Source organism: Stylophora pistillata, chromosome 6 (genome assembly GCF_964205215.1).
Source record: "Stylophora pistillata chromosome 6, jaStyPist1.2, whole genome shotgun sequence".
NCBI lineage: Eukaryota > Metazoa > Cnidaria > Anthozoa > Scleractinia > Pocilloporidae > Stylophora > Stylophora pistillata.
In genome coordinates this window covers 32384645-32401773 of record NC_142524.1, presented here as the reverse complement: position 1 = coordinate 32401773, position 17129 = coordinate 32384645, and the positions used below count along the sequence as shown (strand labels likewise).

Here is a 17129-nt window from a genome sequence, read left to right as displayed (position 1 = left end):
TGTGTATGTTTGTGACACTGATGATGATAATAATAATAATAATAATAATAATAATAATAATATCAACAATAATAATAACTTTTATTTAAATACAGATGCCTCCTTCCCCCAATTCTCAGTAAACAGGCCAGACCACATCACAGTAATCTCGTGAAGTGGGTTCTTTAACGTCCCCTGCCTAACCAAATCAACTAATTAATAGATGCAGGAGACGAGACCTCCATTTATTCGTCCCTACCCGAGAAGATTAAAATATCTAACCATTTCTTGATCGATGTTATAGAAAGGTAGCAAATTCTTCTCAATTATTTTAAGACGCTGAGTGTTAGTCCGGCTGGGGCTCGAGTCCTCGATCTCCCGCACAACAGTCCAGCGCTTAACCAATTGAGCTAACCGGGAGGCGGTTAGGGATGGCGACTATCAGTGTCAGTCTTAAACTTAAGAGATAATTTTATTACGATTTTACCTCTTGGAGAAGACGTTCCATCATTACGTCCCAAAAAAGACAACGGTACTCCGAATAAAATGACGAAACAACGGCGTATAAAACGATGAAACATGATGGTTCTCTCTGTATTAGATGTGGTTTGACTCGATCAGTTATCGGTTGCGTGGGTGTCTTTGTTTTTCTGTCCCTCTTCTTGGATATCAATGCAGTTTATCGATTTCTTGTTTATCTTTTACACAAATTGAAAGGCCCAGTTTTTCTCTGCGGACTTCAGCAGAGTATCAAGGTTTTTTTCGGAATTTCATAGAGCACGGTGTTCGGTTCTAATTATTGCCTTGCAGGAAAACGCTTCACACTGTAATTCACCAGGCGTACTGCATGTGGAATTCTGATATTTCTCCTATTTACAAATATGCTCTGAGTTAGGCCGGTAATTTAGCCTCAAAATTCATTTATTTTTTGCCGTGTTTAGATTAAACTTGTGAACGAAGTACTCTCGTGCTTGTCGTTCGACTTATTTGAATCTAAAAAGGCTTTTTCCGTCCTTTAATGTAGTCCCGAGCCAAGAAATCGAACCAGTCACATTTTAAAAACGTTTTTCGCAAATTTTTCATTTCCAAAATATATCGACAAAAGCAGGAAATAGGAGTTTGGCTTTTTCCTTCGTATCAAATGAGATTTGTTAGGCTCTTGGGGTTTAGAGTTCTGGAAAGAAAACGTTATCTTGAACTGGGAAAAAAATCCCTTTGCGTTGAAACTTTATACTTTTGTTGGTAGACTAATTGAAAGCAAAATCTCTTGCTGAAAGATAAAACGGCTTTTTTTTCCTTTTATTTTTTTTTTCTCAAGATGGGAGTAACATAATAATAGAATTGGCAACTTTAATGGTCCTTTAAAATTTGATTTATGTGTCTGGCAGTTACCGTTCAAACTGGCGCCTCCATGTCATTTAGACTAGAGACAAATGAGACACATTGTCAATCTTGAGGGAAACTGTCACTTTTTATTAATGATGTCCGTTACAAAAATTCACTTTAGCAAGTCTTTAATTAAGACATCTTAAGATAACCGGAGATGAAAAATCGTTTTAATCACTTCTGACTGCTGATGGTTATAACCTTGTGTTTTTCATTAACGCCTTCTGTGAATAAGGAACTTTGAGCCTCAAACGAAAAAGTCGTTCAGCACCAAGATGGAATGCGTATATTCATCATACTACCTTCAAGTTCGTTAATCTTGAAAGAAATTGTTCATGAAGGCGATTGTGCATGCGCGTGCATCATACGGTACGTGCTTCATATCGCGTAAAATGCATAAAAAAAATGAAGAGAAAAAAATTAAGATGAAAGAAAATCCATCGATCAATCAATCACTCAATTCATGAACGAATAAATAAATAGTAGAATAAACTTCTAACTAGTCCAACTGTAGATTTAATGATGATTTCAATCTATAGTTAGATGTTTATCCCACTGTTCTCTTTTGGTATTTATCGATAAATTCACGTAAAGTTCATTGCTTGTGTGTAAACCTTTCTATCTTTTCTTCCTAACTTAATTTAGAAAACGACAGAGACGTCAGACACTTTTATTTTAGTTTTCAATTTTTTAATTGTTTTATGTTAGATAATTGTTTTTGAAACACTGGCCTTCTCTTAACCGTTTTAACAGCATTTGTTTCGTTACAATTTAGGGGAATGAAGGTTACAGCTGAGTAAAGAAAAACACTAATTGTATCGAATTGTAGCCCAAGGTAAGTGTATAGGAGGGTTAAAGATCCTTCGCAAGGTAGACCACCCAGATGGACCATCGTGCATCTCCAGGGATGAAAAATTTCAGTTTTTCGGATGCAAATACAGTAATGCCAACCTTTTTAATTCACAATTTTGAAAAAATGAACCAAACAAAAACAGCAGAGCAAAAACTAACCACACAATCCTCTTTTGTTAGAGTTTTATTTGCAAGGGTGTTGGCAAATGACAGGTAATCGAACGTTTTCGTCAGTGTCTTTTATTTATTTATTTATTGTCCACAGAAATGGGGCCAGTGACTCCCCAACATCATAAAATATTTATATCGCCTAAAAATGTCACAGCAATGTGCAATGTTTCAGCAGATTTCTACACAAACTTTATTTTTGATTCAGCATTTCATTTCTCACACAGAAATATGGTCGCGCCTTTTGGAAAATAGGTTAATCGTTTTCGCCTTGAATCAGAATTCTTTTTACTGCGGGATTGACCTCTCAGTTCACAATCTTTCCGTTTTACAAGATTCTCGTCCCTTCCGAGGTCATGAGAAAGAACAAAGAGAGATTTTTTATTTCGAAATATAAACCCGTTCTTTAATGATTTGAAATTATTCTAATTGCTCGCGCGTGCTTCGAATTACAATAGCCATTATCATTGTAATTACAATTAGATCTGTGGCGTAATAAGTCAATAAACACAGTTTGCTATGCCTGAAGAGCCGCAACAGCGGTGAAACTCAATTCATAACCGCAGTCAATTCTTTTCACCCGGCTCTAAAATATACCTGGGAAATTTCCGACAGTTCTTCATCCTTTTTAGATATAAAAGTTTCAATCGAAGGCAACAGTTTATCCACTAGTGTGTATTACAAACCCACAGACTCGCATAGTTACTTGTTGAATTCATCTTCGCATCCATCTCATGTTAAGAATTTCATTCCTTTTTCTCAGTTTCTAAGACTTCGTCGTTTATGTAGTGATGACTCTGATTTTTCCCACAAATCAGAGTCAATGTGCCAGTTTTTCGAAAAACGTGGTTACCCTGTTTCTGTCGTTCAAGCGGGTCACCACCGCGCCCAACTTATTGATCGACATTCAGCACTACAAACGTCAGAGAAGGAAAATTCCGACCGCATTCCATTCACCGTCACGTTTCACCCTCGAAACCACACAGTTAAACCATTATTCTTAAAAACTTTGAATTACTTTAAACCGATCCAGAGACTGGCACTTTCTTTTCGCAACCTCCATTTATTTCATTCAAACGCGACAAAAACATAGGCAATTTTTTGGTCAGAAGTTCATTCTAAACTAATGACCAACCCGGCACTTTTAAATGCGCTCGCACACGATACAAAAATTGTCCCTTCATTCACAACGCTGAGAAAATATCGGGACCCAAGCGATCCGTTAAGATCACCGATCACTTCACGTGCACCTCCGCCAACGTAATCTATTGCATAACTTGCACTTATTGCAAAAAGTTATACATCGGCGAAACAGGAAGACGAATAGGTGACCGATTCCGAGAATACACCGATATCACGCACCGCCATCTTGGATCGAGTACCGCACCAAAACGAGGGTGGACGGGCATGCGGTCATTTGGAGGGTTGCGTTACATGGAGTTTGAGTGGAAATAACTCGCAAATATGGCTCACGATCATTGCTGTGTAAATTACTGTACGAACGACAAACGAAACGAAAGTGGTCAGAATTTGTCGTTTTTCAACTTTCCTAAAAATTCTTCACAGAGATCGAAGTGGATTGCCGCGATAAAGCGAGATGAAGGGACGCTTTTTCAGGTGAGTGTCGAGTCGTGACTACAGCGAGCTGTCAAACGCACGTGTGCACTTTTGATATATATGTTCGGGAAGTTTTTCGATTTAAGACTCAGTTAGTTCCCGTCTTACTTGCTTCTTACACGTGAATTGCGTACTCGATTCATATCCAGAGGAACTATAGACTCATTACATTAGATTTTGGTCGATTTTGGCTGAAACTGTCAAACGCACATGGCACCGGTTTGTTTGTTTTCATTGACTCGAATATGATTATTAATATTCCATGAGATTCTCCCTTGTTATCAGCGATTTAATTCAGAGTGTTAAACTCGTTTCCTAGATCAAGAAAGGCTCTACTCTGTTCTGCTCACTTCAAGCCAAGCGATATGTTTAAAACTATAACAGGGCTTATACGTCTGAAACCAGGAGTTGTGCCTTCGCAGTTTCAGTGGACAAAGTCCAGCCAAGACCGCCCACAAAATAAACTACAAGAGTTAAAAACTATGGCAGAACAGCAAGAACAAGAGGAGCGACGACAATCTTTTGTCGATTCATTCCAGCAGGATGTCAAAAAGGAGGAAGGGGAGACTGGATCAGGAGGCCAGGGAGCCAGTGCTAGTGATGAGCAAATGGAAGAAATGGCTACAGACGAACCGGAAAACGAAAACATAGAACCCGCCGAATTGAGTGCAGTGGAACAAATTGAAATCCTTAAAGCACAAATCAGTGATTTAGAGCAACAGGTGGAAGATCTAAAAGGGACCAGGTTTGGAGCTGAAAACATTTCCAAAGATTCTGAATTGCTGACATTTTACACAGGCTTTGTATCAAAGGAACGATTTGATAGCTTTTATAGCTGGGTTGAACCTTATGCTAAAACCATGATAAAATGGTCCCAGATTCAGCGTGAACGAGGCAAAGAAAACTACAAGCGGAGGCGCAGCAGTGGCAATTTTGCATTGTCACTCTATGACCAACTGTTTTTATTTATGATCAGACTAAGGTTGGGATTGCTGGAGACAGACTTAGGAGTAAGATTCAATATTAGCACAAGTACTGTCAGCAGAATCATTTTAATTTGGGCAAATTTTCTGTATACAATGCTTGGCCAAGTGCCAATTTGGTCCACAACTGCTCAGATAAAAAATAGTATGCCTCAGTGCTTCAAAACCACATACCCTAAAACAAGGGTTATCCTAGACTGCACTGAGATCAAAGTCCAAAGGCCTAGCTCTAAGGTTCTGAACTCAGAATTTTACTCTGCATACAAGTCGCATACCACCCTTAAATGCCTCGTGGGAATAGCTCCTCATGGTGCAGTAACATTTGTAAGTTCTTTATATCAGGGAAGTATATCAGACAAAGAGATAACAAGGCGTAGTGGAATTTTGTCACTTATCGAAGAAGGAAACGAGGTCATGGCAGATAAGGGTTTTCTGATTCAAGATTTATTACAACCCCTAAAAGCTACATTGACTATCCCTCCTTTCCTGTCTAAGACAAAGTCTTTGCAGTTCACCTCAAAAGAAGTAACAGAAACACAACAAATTGCCCGCCTCCGTATTCACGTCGAGCGAGCAATCAGACGAATCAAAGAATACCAAATTTTTGAAAAAGTTTTGCCACTTTCGTTGGCTGGTTCAGTAAACCAAATATGGACAATTTGCTGCCTTCTCACAAACTTTAGAGGGCCACTATATTGAAACTATAACTTGCCTGTTAGTATTGTGTAGTTCCATTACATTTCCTTACCCCCCCCCACAAGAAGATTTTAGGATAGAGGTGGTGCCCCCTTGTAAGGGAGGCTCGAAATCACATTCTCTATACAACTCACATGAGTTGGTTACATGTACTTAGTCCAAAAATCTTAAATCCATTCATAAATTATTTGTCTCTGCTGCTGCAGCATACATCCTATTTCAAGCACTTATCAAAACATTAGGCTTAGTCATACAGATTTTTTAACTATGCTTCACAAAGCAGGCTATGCCCCCACTTTGTTTTTACAGTTCAGGGAGGAGGTATTCAAAATAAAATTTGTCTAATTTCATCTTCATCTCTGAACAAAATTCTGCATCAAACCTCACTCTTTCTAAATGAAAGTCAGATTTACAATAAACATAAAAATCTACCCATTCACAACCTGTCAACATCATCTGTCCCATGATCTGGTAGTAATAGCTATGTGTTTTTCGAAGTTTATAAACCCCATTTACACATTTCAGATATTTCAGCTGCGAGATTGAATCCGTAATAGGGCACTTGATTTCCAGCAGCCCCCAGGGATTGTTTTCAGAGGGATCATAGACCCTTCGATCTGGAGAGGCAGCCAGATGTGGACATGATGGGTTGATAACAATCCCGGCAGGGAAAACATTGCAATCTCCACTGTCAGCATATGCAGACGCTGCCTCTTCTTCTGTATTTATACCATGCCTCATGGCTACAGTTTGCACAGTCTTCTTTAGTTGCCTTACTGCCAGTGATTCAAAGTCAGCCCTTCGGGCACAAACATCTTCAAATTCACTCGAAGATAGCCTCTGTGCCCTCAGATCATGCCACTTCTGAGTGTCAGACTGCTCCCTTGTTTCTTCCTCATATAAACAGGATTGTGCTTGTGAGACACTAAGCCCTTCAGCAAAGTTAAGTTCTGCCAAAGTAGGCACAAATGTATAATTGTTTTTAAGCAATGGTACACCAAAAGGCAGTGGCTCCTGTGGCCCCTCAACATTAATGTGAATTTTTGGATCATTGGTTGTGTTCTGACGTTGTTGGTATGATATAACTGAGCCATGAGCTACTCTCCCTAGTTTACTATTCACATAGTCCAAACTTTCAGTTTCTGGAACAATACTGTTTACTTGCATGTCTTCATATTGTTTGAATATGTCTCTCATAGAATCAATGATTTTGGGTGAACCAAAATGTTCTGGAATCGGATTATACAGAGTGGACCGTACTCCATCTAACCTGCGTATTTTCTTTTTTTGTGTTGCATCATTGCTCGGTGGTTTCACTTGCTGCACCAGCACCTCTTGCACCTCGCGGGGATTGATTCCTGCTGTCCTTTGAGGAACGTGCCATGTTTGTGGTAGACTTGTTTTTGACATGGCAGGAGGTACACTTTTTAAGCCCAGTTTTCTATAATGCTCAAGGAGGTAAACCAGCCCTATTGCATGGTTACAGAGCCCTGCACCTGCTTCACAGTTACAGGAGGTACTGGTTATTTTAACTTCGGGAGTCCTTGATATCTCAACCTAAAAAAAATTAAATGGATAAATATCTGCTGTGAATGTGTGTGTGTATGTTTTAAGAATTAACTCGTATGAAAATTACATCAAGCCAAGTTCGAGCTGAGACAAAACTTAAGTATTATAAATAAGCTTACCTGTAACCTCCATGGCTCTTCATTTTTTCTCTGTGATTTGTAGCTTCGAGCTCTAACAATTACTTCTGTATCCTGAGTTTTTACTGAAAGCAAAGTGCGAATATGGAAGTTTAATACACTATAGATTTTGCACAAGAGATTTCGAATGGCGAATCGTGCAATAAACGAAAAAAAGCACCATCTAAGATGCCTAAAGAAGCATGCGTAGCGTGAAATCACACCAGTGTTGCAGTTAAATTTGAGACTGAAAGGAAACTTTTACCTTCGACATCGAAGATATACCCTTCGCAGAAGCTACTATAACCACGAGTTACCACCTTCTTCGGGATTTCTCCATCGGTCTCAAGCCATGTCTCGATAAAAGAGGCGTCAAAAAACGGAACATTGCGGAGAGATTTCGACCACGCAGCAGAAAATCCACCTTCAGCCATATTGGCTAAACAAGCATGTCGTCCAGGATGCCCGTCCAGCCTCGTTTTGGTGCGGCCCTCGATCCAAGATGGCGGTGCGTGATATTGGAGTATACCTTCGCGACGTAGAAAGGAATGACAAGGACGCATCAAAACCAGCCGCTAGACACTTGAATTTACCTAATCATTCTAAATAGCATATGGCAATCTGCGGTCTTTCCTTACATTTAGGCAACATGGAAAGCCGAAAAACTCTTGAAAAAAAGTTAATCTTTCAAATCGGCACTCTTAATCCCACAGGTATCAACAAACGCTTTTTATTCCACTAATTTATTCGTGTCTTTCTCGTTGCCATGTTCCCACCAATGGCGTACCTCCGCTTCTACATATAATTAACAATTATTGGCCGAATGCGATCGAGGTGAATATCGTCGAATAATCCCCGAGACGAAGTCGAGGGGACTATTCGACAATATTCACCGAACCTGAGGCGAATAATTGTTTTAGTATAATATCAGAGCTGAACAACAGAGAAATTTCTAAAATCATAACATTTTAGTAACATTTATTAACATTTTATTTTAACATTTTATATAAACCGCGGGGAGCGGTTTACATAGCGTCATATAAGGAACCGCTCGACCAAACAGATTGCTTGAAATTCTTTGCTCAGCTCTGAAATTATACTAAACCCACATACAACCCACAATTCCTCCATTCGCTGTGACGAATATTAGCTTTTTTAATCGTTACGGTGGCTAATTTATGATTTCAACTGAGTCGATATAACCAAGTTACCATAATAATGATTTGTGCGTAAATTTTTCGACTTTTTCATAATTGTGAAAGATAATGAATAAGTCAAGGCCGTGAAGTGGATGCAAATTTCCAAGCTTAGTTTTACCTTCATTCGACAGTCTGGCTGTGGTTCATGGCAATGTAGACAGTTGATGATCTTCCACTGACACTTGACGGTGACATGCTCTTGGAGGTGTTTCTTTGGATAGTCACGCCACAATTTTTGTTGGTGTACGATACAATATGGAAATCCTGACTGGTACACTTGCTGAGTCAAAGAGGCTGTTCTCATAAGACCTCACCCTAACAACAACAACAACAACAACAACAACAACAACAGAGACAGTGGAATAGAAATTCATTAAGCGTGAATGGCCACGATCAGGAAACACAACAACAGGAGAGCGGTATGACAGCGGACTGCCGAGAGAACAACTCACTATATATCACCGAGGATCGAAGCGCGCCAATCACAACTGTGGAATACTAGCCAGTCACAGCGGAGCATCCTGTTTTATCTTATCGCCTGATGAAGACTAGCAGTAAGAAGTCGAAATGTGGCGATCCACATCATAAGTGACTAAATCGTGAGACAAGCCATGATACTTTATTAATAACTAAAAATAATGTTGCTTCAGTTGCGGTTTGTGTACTGCTGTTTTTGCCAGTGAGGGGAATTTGGTCCAAAATCTTACGTTTGTTCCTCAGTTCATCTGTCCATAAGCATCCTTTATTGGGACATCTGATGGCTAGGGAAAGAATCGCTCTTTATGTGGCTTTATCAGAAAATAAACTCTGAGAAAAAATCAAGGGAGAGAACTGACCTTAAAATGAGGGCAAAAATATCTCATTTAACCTGACAACAATGCCCTATGCAGGTCTGTCCATCATACATGTGTCTGGATTACACCAGTATATGCCATTTTGAATTTTATACCCATCTGCAATATACAATGTTCAGTGTTATGTTAAGATACTATTTTAAATTTCTCTATTAGTACTATTATAAAAGTAGTTCCAAGGAAAGAAGGCGTGAGCTAGGTTCATTAAGTTTATCTTGAAAGTCAACTAGAAACAAACGTGCAAAAACAGAATATACATATTGAGAAACGTTACCGTAACCCGCAATTCGTTTTTGCCACTTACCTGAAAAGGTTTCTGACCAAACTTTCAACGCAAAAAATTCTAGCCGTATGGTCAACTTATGGATAAAATTTTTATTCACTTAAGTAAAACGTCATCGTGCAGGTCCAATATCTTGACGACTCCCGCTTGTGGACTAACGAAATTATGAAAATAGAATATAATTTGTATAGTTTGACAATTCTATCGATTTTCTTGAACAATCCAAGTGATTTTATTAGTCAAGTTACTCTAAAAGCTTCACAATCTATTTCAACAAGTTATGGTTTGCGCTAGCATTCCCATTTTCCTGCTACTTTTTTCACTTATATAGCAGACCAAAGAGCGAAATCTCAGATACCCTACAGCAGTATCACAACATAGTTAGTCTACTAACTATGATAAAAGTGGTTATCTGTGAAATTAAAAAGAAGCTATTATATTCCTACTAATATCAGTTAAGCACTCTGCGTAATAATAGAAAAGGTAGGGTACTTAAAACTGATGTCACGGTCCGATAGAAGAGCGATTGGAAAACTCAAAGGAGTTTTCTCAAGACTAGAAGTTTTATATATTTGCTTTCGTAATGTGAATTTCCAGCATAAAGAATTTGACGCATCACATCGAGGCACAGTTTTTTAAAATAAAGTGAGATAAAAGAGTGATCTTGCAAGACAAGAAAACGCCTGACTTTGTCCCGATTTGTGCGGCAGTGTAATGTGCAATAATACGACGAGTCAACTTACGTAATTTATCTTCCAGCTCTCATGTTACTTCATGGATTAGCCTTTTCAGTTTGAAGTAAAATCATATGTCACTGTCGTGAACAGTGATTGTGCAGCTGTTGGAGCTGATTAAACACATTCGATAACAATTAGTTGCCACAAAATTTTATTTTCTGTTATGGCAGTCACTTTTGAGCGAGTATCGAGTTAAGAATGCGGAAATCGATATTCCCAGAGCCATTTTTTAATTCCTGTCGTCAAGTTATGGTTATCAGTTACACTCTCTCAGACCGAAAAAAAGCTTTGTACATCACGGGGCCTTTACCGAGGCAGAGGATATTGAATCTGTCGACACTGATGGATTCAACAGCTAAGTTGATTTAATTTGCCGTCGTTCGCAAAGTAGTCAAGTCAGTGGTTATAAACCCCAAGCTGAAAACAAATTCGAGACTCATATCTTGATGAAAGGAGCGACAAATCTTGAAGAAATGTCGATAAATATAAAAAGTGCCTTCAAATAAGGCTGCACGGAAAATGTAGTAATACAATCCACACCTTTCAAGACACCGGTCGAGGCAAGTTCTGCAAAATCGATGGCCGCATTCCGTTTGGACAGGATTCCTTAGTGCCAAGTTACATATAGGACACTGGAAATCTATATGGACTGTATCCACAAACTTTTCATCGTAACCTCCAAAAATCTCATTTCTCGAAGCCGCCGCCATTTTCAAGAGTAATCAAGCCTGAAGCTCCTAAAGGTTAAAGTCAAGTGTAGTGTTTGTTCCTATTTGGATAAATACCTCAGCTATTAGATAATCTTTATTTTATTGGTTGACCGCAGTCACGTCATTATCCATAGATAGATATCAATGTATGTAATTAAGTTCACTTTATTTCCAATAAAGCAGTGGTATAGAACACTTGGTCTTATTCACACATTACTGTATAGTAGTATATCGAACTTAACCTTCATACACAACTTTAAGCTTACGTAGATTTTGACTCTAAATCCGTAGACCTTGTCAAAACCATCTTGATTAATTGGAAAACGTAGCAGAAACTTAGTTTTGATTGAAACTTACAGTATTTGTCAGGTGATGTACAGAACGACTCGTTATCTTACTCTTTACCATCAGCTTCGTAAATTGAATCTCTGTGGCAAAAGTCATGACACAGAACACACCGGAGACTCACTCTATAGACTATTATAGTTCACCACTAAATTGTCTCCGGTTCTTATTGGTTTAAATCGATCACGTGACGCGATAGTGTTCCTCCGTGGAGGGACACTATCAGCCCATAGTGCCCGCCCGCGGAAAATACCCGGATGGATAGTGCCCGTCCGAGGAAAATATCTGGATTGATAGTACTCATCCGGGAAAAGTTTTGAATTGTTTGACGGCCGCGAAGTTAGATGGGAAAAAGAGTGACTTTTCAATTTTGACAGGTATAACGTATTATTCAGCCAATGTACGGTTGCAAATTATTGACATTTGTGACAAGCTGTAGGCGCAGAAGAAAATTTAGTGGTGAACAATAAAAACAATAGAGTGTTTATTTCTCGGAACTATCGGTCTGATAGTTGCCCCTTGGGAATTTTATGTTCTTAAAACTAGCATATTTGCCCTCGAAGCTTCGCTTCTCGGGCAAATATTTGTTTTAAGAACATCAAATTTCCGCGGGGCAACTATCAGCCGATAGTTCCTCGATAGAAACACTCTATTGTTTAAATAGGAGCTGAGATGTTAATTTAAAACAATACCTCATTAGGATGTTTTTTATTCACTGGCGAAGACAACTACGACCTCATGTATTACTGAATGCATTTTGTGAGTACGAACATGTCCAATGCTTGCACGAGAAAGTCTGTCACGATGCACACGCCGGATTGCCGGAGCTGGGCCAGGCTAAGAGCCGGAACCTTCTCTGCTTGGCGTCACTAGCGTTTCTGCTTCTTCTCCTCCAAACACCTCACTTCACACATCGCCACACCAGAGCGCGTCAGATGGAGCGGTCTTGTGCAGCTTGCTTCCAAGTGTCAAGAAAGAAACCATAGTTTTTCAGAGAAACTTTCAAAGCACTTTTTTGTCCTCCTCGAGAGTTCTTGCTTTGTTGAGGCTCCCCATGCAGTAGCCTCTTTAGCAGAAAACAGTCTCCGATTAGAGCAGTCTCAAAAGGCAAAATTGTCGGAAGAGAGCTCCAAAGGAAAAGAAGTTTAATCGGAAGCAGCCGTAGGAAACGAAGGAGACTTACTGGTTTTTGGTGTGAAAGCAGTTTTCGCTCAAAAACTGAAACGCATGGGCTACAGAACTTCTTGTTTGTTTAAATATCTATATTTATTTAAACCGCACACTTAGTGTGAATGTAAAGATTCACTTATGCTATTAGATCACAGTCGACCCTGTAATAAGTGCTTAATACAGGTTCTACAGAATAGGTAGGGGTGATATAAAGAAAGGCCGTTTTATGTCATAATTTACCTTTAAATGTACAAGAACTCCCTCAAAATACTACTAACAATGCTTTGGAGAGAGAAATATGGATACAATTTTTTCTTAGTTTTGTTTGAGTGGTTCCGCTTTAAGTGACCGTTCAATACAGGTGAAAGAAAAAAAAAGCAGTCCCAAGGGACTCAATCAAAGGTGACCAATAGAGGTGACTGTTTAGTGGATGTGAAAATAACAGTTATTATGAGGAGAAAAATTCGTGACTTGGAAAACCGACCGCCAAATACTAGCGCTTCAGTACAGTGCCGCTTAATACAGATTCGACTGAACTTGAAATGATTTGGATATATCAACAAAGTTGAAATGGTAAATTGGCCACCGTAACGATTACAAAAGCTGACGTTTCGAGCGTTAGCCCTTCGTCGATGATATCAGAAGGATTATGATGCCTTTACACCATAAGCGGGTCAAAGATATTGTTGTAAGGGAGATCAGCTAGAGGAATTTCGCACGCTCTTCAGGCTTATTAATATTTAACAGTTCATAACTGCTCCAATGCTATCTGAAATGAAGAAATTATGGATGGGAACGCGCAAACTATCGGGTATCAAGAATTTTCTTTTACGAGGAAAATGACTTCACTCGCAAAACTTTTCACTTTACTGTCAATCAAAATTGCCATCAAAGTAAGACAGAGTAAATAATTTTGGCCACAGGTGGAGTTAATCGATACCTATTGTTTTAGATTTTCAGACTTGAGTTTCCCCGAAAATTGCACTTGACAAAAAGATATTTGCTAGAGTAATCTTGGTTTTACAATTCTACCGACACAAGCCTTGGCAAAATTGAAGGAAGATTAATGCAAATGAAGAGAAAAAGAATCTCATTCTAATACAGAGTTGCAAAACTCTCTTGAATCTGCTTTGCACTCAAACGTTCGAGTCATTATGACTTCAACCAAAGTCTTTTAATGAACGAGCTTTCTTTCCTTGATAATTTTGGTTTTGTTTTGTTCTCAATGAACTAAAATATATCCCATAGCTTTAATGTGTTTATCTCCATTATCTGTTCCGGAATGAGAAGCCTCGTTTCCACACATGTTGGAATCATCATATCGCCCTCCTGTACCAAATCCAATTCTGGAGTCGCAGGTGTCGCAATCATTCTGATTGTTTGCAATAAAACCAATTCTTGCTCTAGAGTAAATAAAGTCGCCAGAAACAACATTGAAACCTTCCCTGTTACAGTTATGCTGCAGGGAGGCCTCTGGTCCAATAAGCTTCTTCCACGTGTCACTACCCAATGAGGTACTTCGGTATTTCTGGTCAGTGATCAGCGAGTATAGAGAGCTGGCCTCCATGTTGAGGACAATGAACCTGATCTGTCCGCCAATCTTCATATCGAGGCAGATCTTAGAGAAGGATGTGTTCCAGTATGTCGGTAACTTGGTCTCCTGGGAATCAAAGCCAGTCTGTCCTCCAGCAGAGTTGTATTCCGTTTTATTACTCCAGAAACCAGCATCATAATGAAAGGTTGGCTAGAAAGGAAATGTTTGATAATACATCACCGGTTTAAAGATTAATCATCACTTGATCCCGGTGAAGACAATTAATTTTGTGACCATCATGATTTTCTTTTTGAAAAGGGCTGGTTGCTCTACCTTAAATTTTATCACCTTACCGCATTTGGATTGCAAAATTCTGAAATGAAATGAAGCTAGTGATCGAGAAATAGTTATTGAGTTGTGCTTTAACACAGATCATTACTCGTTATAAATACTCATCCTCGGTTCTGGTGAAGTTAAGGCGTTTCATTAGCATTTGCAGCTTGTAAGGAAGACAAACAGTGCGCAATGGCTCATGCTGTCGATTAAAACCCTATAGTAAACGAGAATGACAGGTAACTGATGGAAAATCGATTTCACGTGGTACCTTGTTACCATCAATCTTCATGACCGGCGTCCATCCTCCATCCCCGCATCCAAAATCGCCCATTTGACAGAGAACGGAGGTTGGCTCTGAGCCAAGAAGGAGGGAGACCAGTTTACTCGTGTTTGATCTGTTAAAATACATTTGGAAAAGTTATAGAAGTCATAGGCTCTCTTGGTTAAAAGAGTCTTCATCATTGTTTTTTATAAAACGCCTTGAGTTATTTGTCGCGGAAGTCCATCGTGATTTTAACCAGGAGACCAACAGTTCATCTCCATCGTCCGGTCACAGATGATAAAATGATTGCAGTAAATAACTTTAAATGAGTAAGCAGTTATTGCCACTTACTTCTTTGCATCATAAACCTCCTTGCATGACTTTACAGCTAAAAATAAAAACTGATGTAAGAAATACATCCCATTATTAAGAATGGAGGAGAAGTAACAAACTGTCTTCGTGGGAATTGCAAGGTTTCTCTAGGAGTAAGAATTGATTTGGAAAATTATGTTTTTCTTAATATTCCCACTGATTCTTAGAAGAAATTTAATCTAATTTAATTGTCTTTTTTAAAATGTTTCTTTTGCGACAAAATGGGCTCTCAGTTAGAATAAAACTAAGCGATTCCACCGTTAATTAAGGTATCCTAAATGCGCGCGAACGTATCAATCCCGAGCGAATCCCGAGTTATCGAGTCTGGATTGGAGCTGTGCAGTAAGACCAGATGAGCGTCTGAGGTGAAACATTGCAAACTAAAGCGCAATTAGAACTGTTAAAAGTACCTGTCTCGCAATATTCGCCCTTGAAGCCTTCTTCACAGACACATTCAAAAGTGTTTTCTGTATAGCTTATCACACAGCTACCACCGTTATGGCACGGAGAGGGGGAACAAGGAGACTAACAAAAGAAGGAAAAAAGAAAGAAGTCCACTTTTACTACACTCGAGTTGGACAAATGCATACCTAATAGATACCTATCTAACTTAACGACAGAAATTCAAATGCGTCATGGGATGACTTTTCTTCATATTAACTGAGGTGTATGCTGTGAAAATGAATAAAGGGGGTAAGTCTCTAAAAGAAACCGTGGTGGTGCCTCGGTGAGGGCAACAAGGTAATTTGATAATATCAACTAATACGTATGATGCACGATACATTATCAACTAAGTTGATAATGTAAATTGGCCTCCGTAAATGGTTTCAAAGCTGAAGTTTCGAACGTTTGCCTTTCGTCAGAGCGAATGACGAAGAGTAAACGCTCGAAACGTCAGCTTTGAAACCATTTACGGTAGCTCATACTGTAAGAAGTCAGTGTAAGTAAGTAAGAAGTCAAGTCAGTGTAAGTAACCCGACATGCCCCACCTGAATAGAAACGTGATGTGAAGTCCTATTTTCTCTGAAATTTTCAGGAAATTCATACTTATGGGTGGACAGTAACTCACACCAAAGTTTACCATCGGTTCCTTTTGACGCTGACCAGTTTACAGACCAACATAACGTGTTCCTCAGGCATGAATAGATGCATCCGTACTCGTCGAACGCCGCGAATGTTCCAACCTTAGGCACAGTCAGATAGAAATATTCATCTATAGATAAAAGACTTTGTCTGAAAGTCTGGGATGAAAAGGTGAACTTGTGTTCCGAAACCGGCATTTCTGCGAAGAAACAAAAATGTAGCATTTTATAAGAAATTGAAGACATTTTTCTTAGTAATGTCCAGCTGATGTTTCGTATCAGCGAGTTTTTCTGTAGCCATCATTTCTATTTTTCTTACCTGAAATGTCAGGGGCTACATGCATAGGCGTACGGGGGGGGGGGGGGAGGCGGAGGAGCTGGAGCCCCCCAAATTTTGGGCAACTCAGAATTTTTGGGCAGCACGAGAAATTTGGGCAAAGCTAGTTTTTAAAGAAGCTTGCATGTGTCTGTATATTTTTTTCGAAGAGATATTTTCTGTTTCAACCTGAAGTCGGCGTTTTTTTTAAATAGGCTTTTTTTTTCGTTTAAATAGGCTCGATTTCCACCGTTTCCCGGGCGCGGTCTTTAATCTTCCCCTTCGGGGAGATGAGTGCGGGCTCATTTACCCGAACAGCGGCTGGTAATCGAGCCTTCGTTATAAAGGCAGTTAAATTCACGCGAGACAGTGGTTGCCTAGCAAGTGATCACTTTCTGGTTATTTTTGAAGGGGATCATATGTTGATAAACATATTTGTAATTTTGTTGTCGTTGGGCACTGTGCAATCTGTGCTGCACTGCACTAGTTACAGTGGGGAATTTCCAGTCGTGAATTAATTAGAGTCAATTTCGGCGTAACTTTCTAGAATCATATTGTAGATT

The 17129-nt window shown here is 39.2% G+C and overlaps 2 protein-coding genes and 1 pseudogene across 2 annotated transcripts; 1 reads left to right on the top strand and 2 right to left on the bottom strand.

Annotated features, from left to right (window-relative positions):
• Positions 1 to 3776: 3776 nt before the first annotated feature.
• LOC148729463 (uncharacterized) lies at positions 3777 to 5274 on the top strand (annotated as a pseudogene).
• Positions 5275 to 5587: 313 nt separating this feature from the next.
• LOC111347689 (uncharacterized) lies at positions 5588 to 7894 on the bottom strand. Its single transcript, XM_022954911.2, has 3 exons — positions 7632 to 7894; positions 7370 to 7452; positions 5588 to 7238 (listed from the first exon to the last, which is right to left on the bottom strand). The coding sequence occupies exons 1-3, from the start codon at positions 7798 to 7800 to the stop codon at positions 5985 to 5987; spliced, it is 1506 nt and encodes a 501-aa protein (XP_022810646.2). The 5' UTR covers positions 7801 to 7894; the 3' UTR covers positions 5588 to 5984.
• Positions 7895 to 13873: 5979 nt separating this feature from the next.
• Positions 13874 to 16448, bottom strand: LOC148729462 (uncharacterized). The gene is made up of 5 exons (XM_088724587.1): positions 16158 to 16448; positions 15579 to 15693; positions 15148 to 15184; positions 14803 to 14929; positions 13874 to 14408 (listed from the first exon to the last, which is right to left on the bottom strand). Exons 1-5 carry the CDS (start codon positions 16446 to 16448, stop codon positions 13887 to 13889), a joined length of 1092 nt encoding a protein of 363 aa, XP_088580713.1. The 3' UTR covers positions 13874 to 13886.
• Positions 16449 to 17129: the final 681 nt, after the last annotated feature.

What these genes read in the sequence shown, in the direction of transcription:
- LOC111347689 (XM_022954911.2), bottom strand. Translation starts at nt 7,800, where the DNA reads ATGGCTGAAGGTGGATTTTCTGCTGCGTGGTCGAAATCTCTCCGCAAT. An exon ending in GTATATCTTCGATGTCGAAG is followed by an intron (nt 7,453 to 7,631) that starts GTAAAAGTTTCC and finishes CTTTGCTTTCAG; the next exon opens with TAAAAACTCAGGATACAGAA. An exon ending in AAGAGCCATGGAGGTTACAG is followed by an intron (nt 7,239 to 7,369) that starts GTAAGCTTATTT and finishes AATTTTTTTTAG; the next exon opens with GTTGAGATATCAAGGACTCC.
- LOC148729462 (XM_088724587.1), bottom strand. Translation starts at nt 16,448, where the DNA reads ATGCCGGTTTCGGAACACAAGTTCACCTTTTCATCCCAGACTTTCAGA. An exon ending in GGGCGAATATTGCGAGACAG is followed by an intron (nt 15,185 to 15,578) that starts GTACTTTTAACA and finishes TTTTATTTTTAG; the next exon opens with CTGTAAAGTCATGCAAGGAG. An exon ending in TGAAGATTGATGGTAACAAG is followed by an intron (nt 14,409 to 14,802) that starts GTACCACGTGAA and finishes TTTCCTTTCTAG; the next exon opens with CCAACCTTTCATTATGATGC.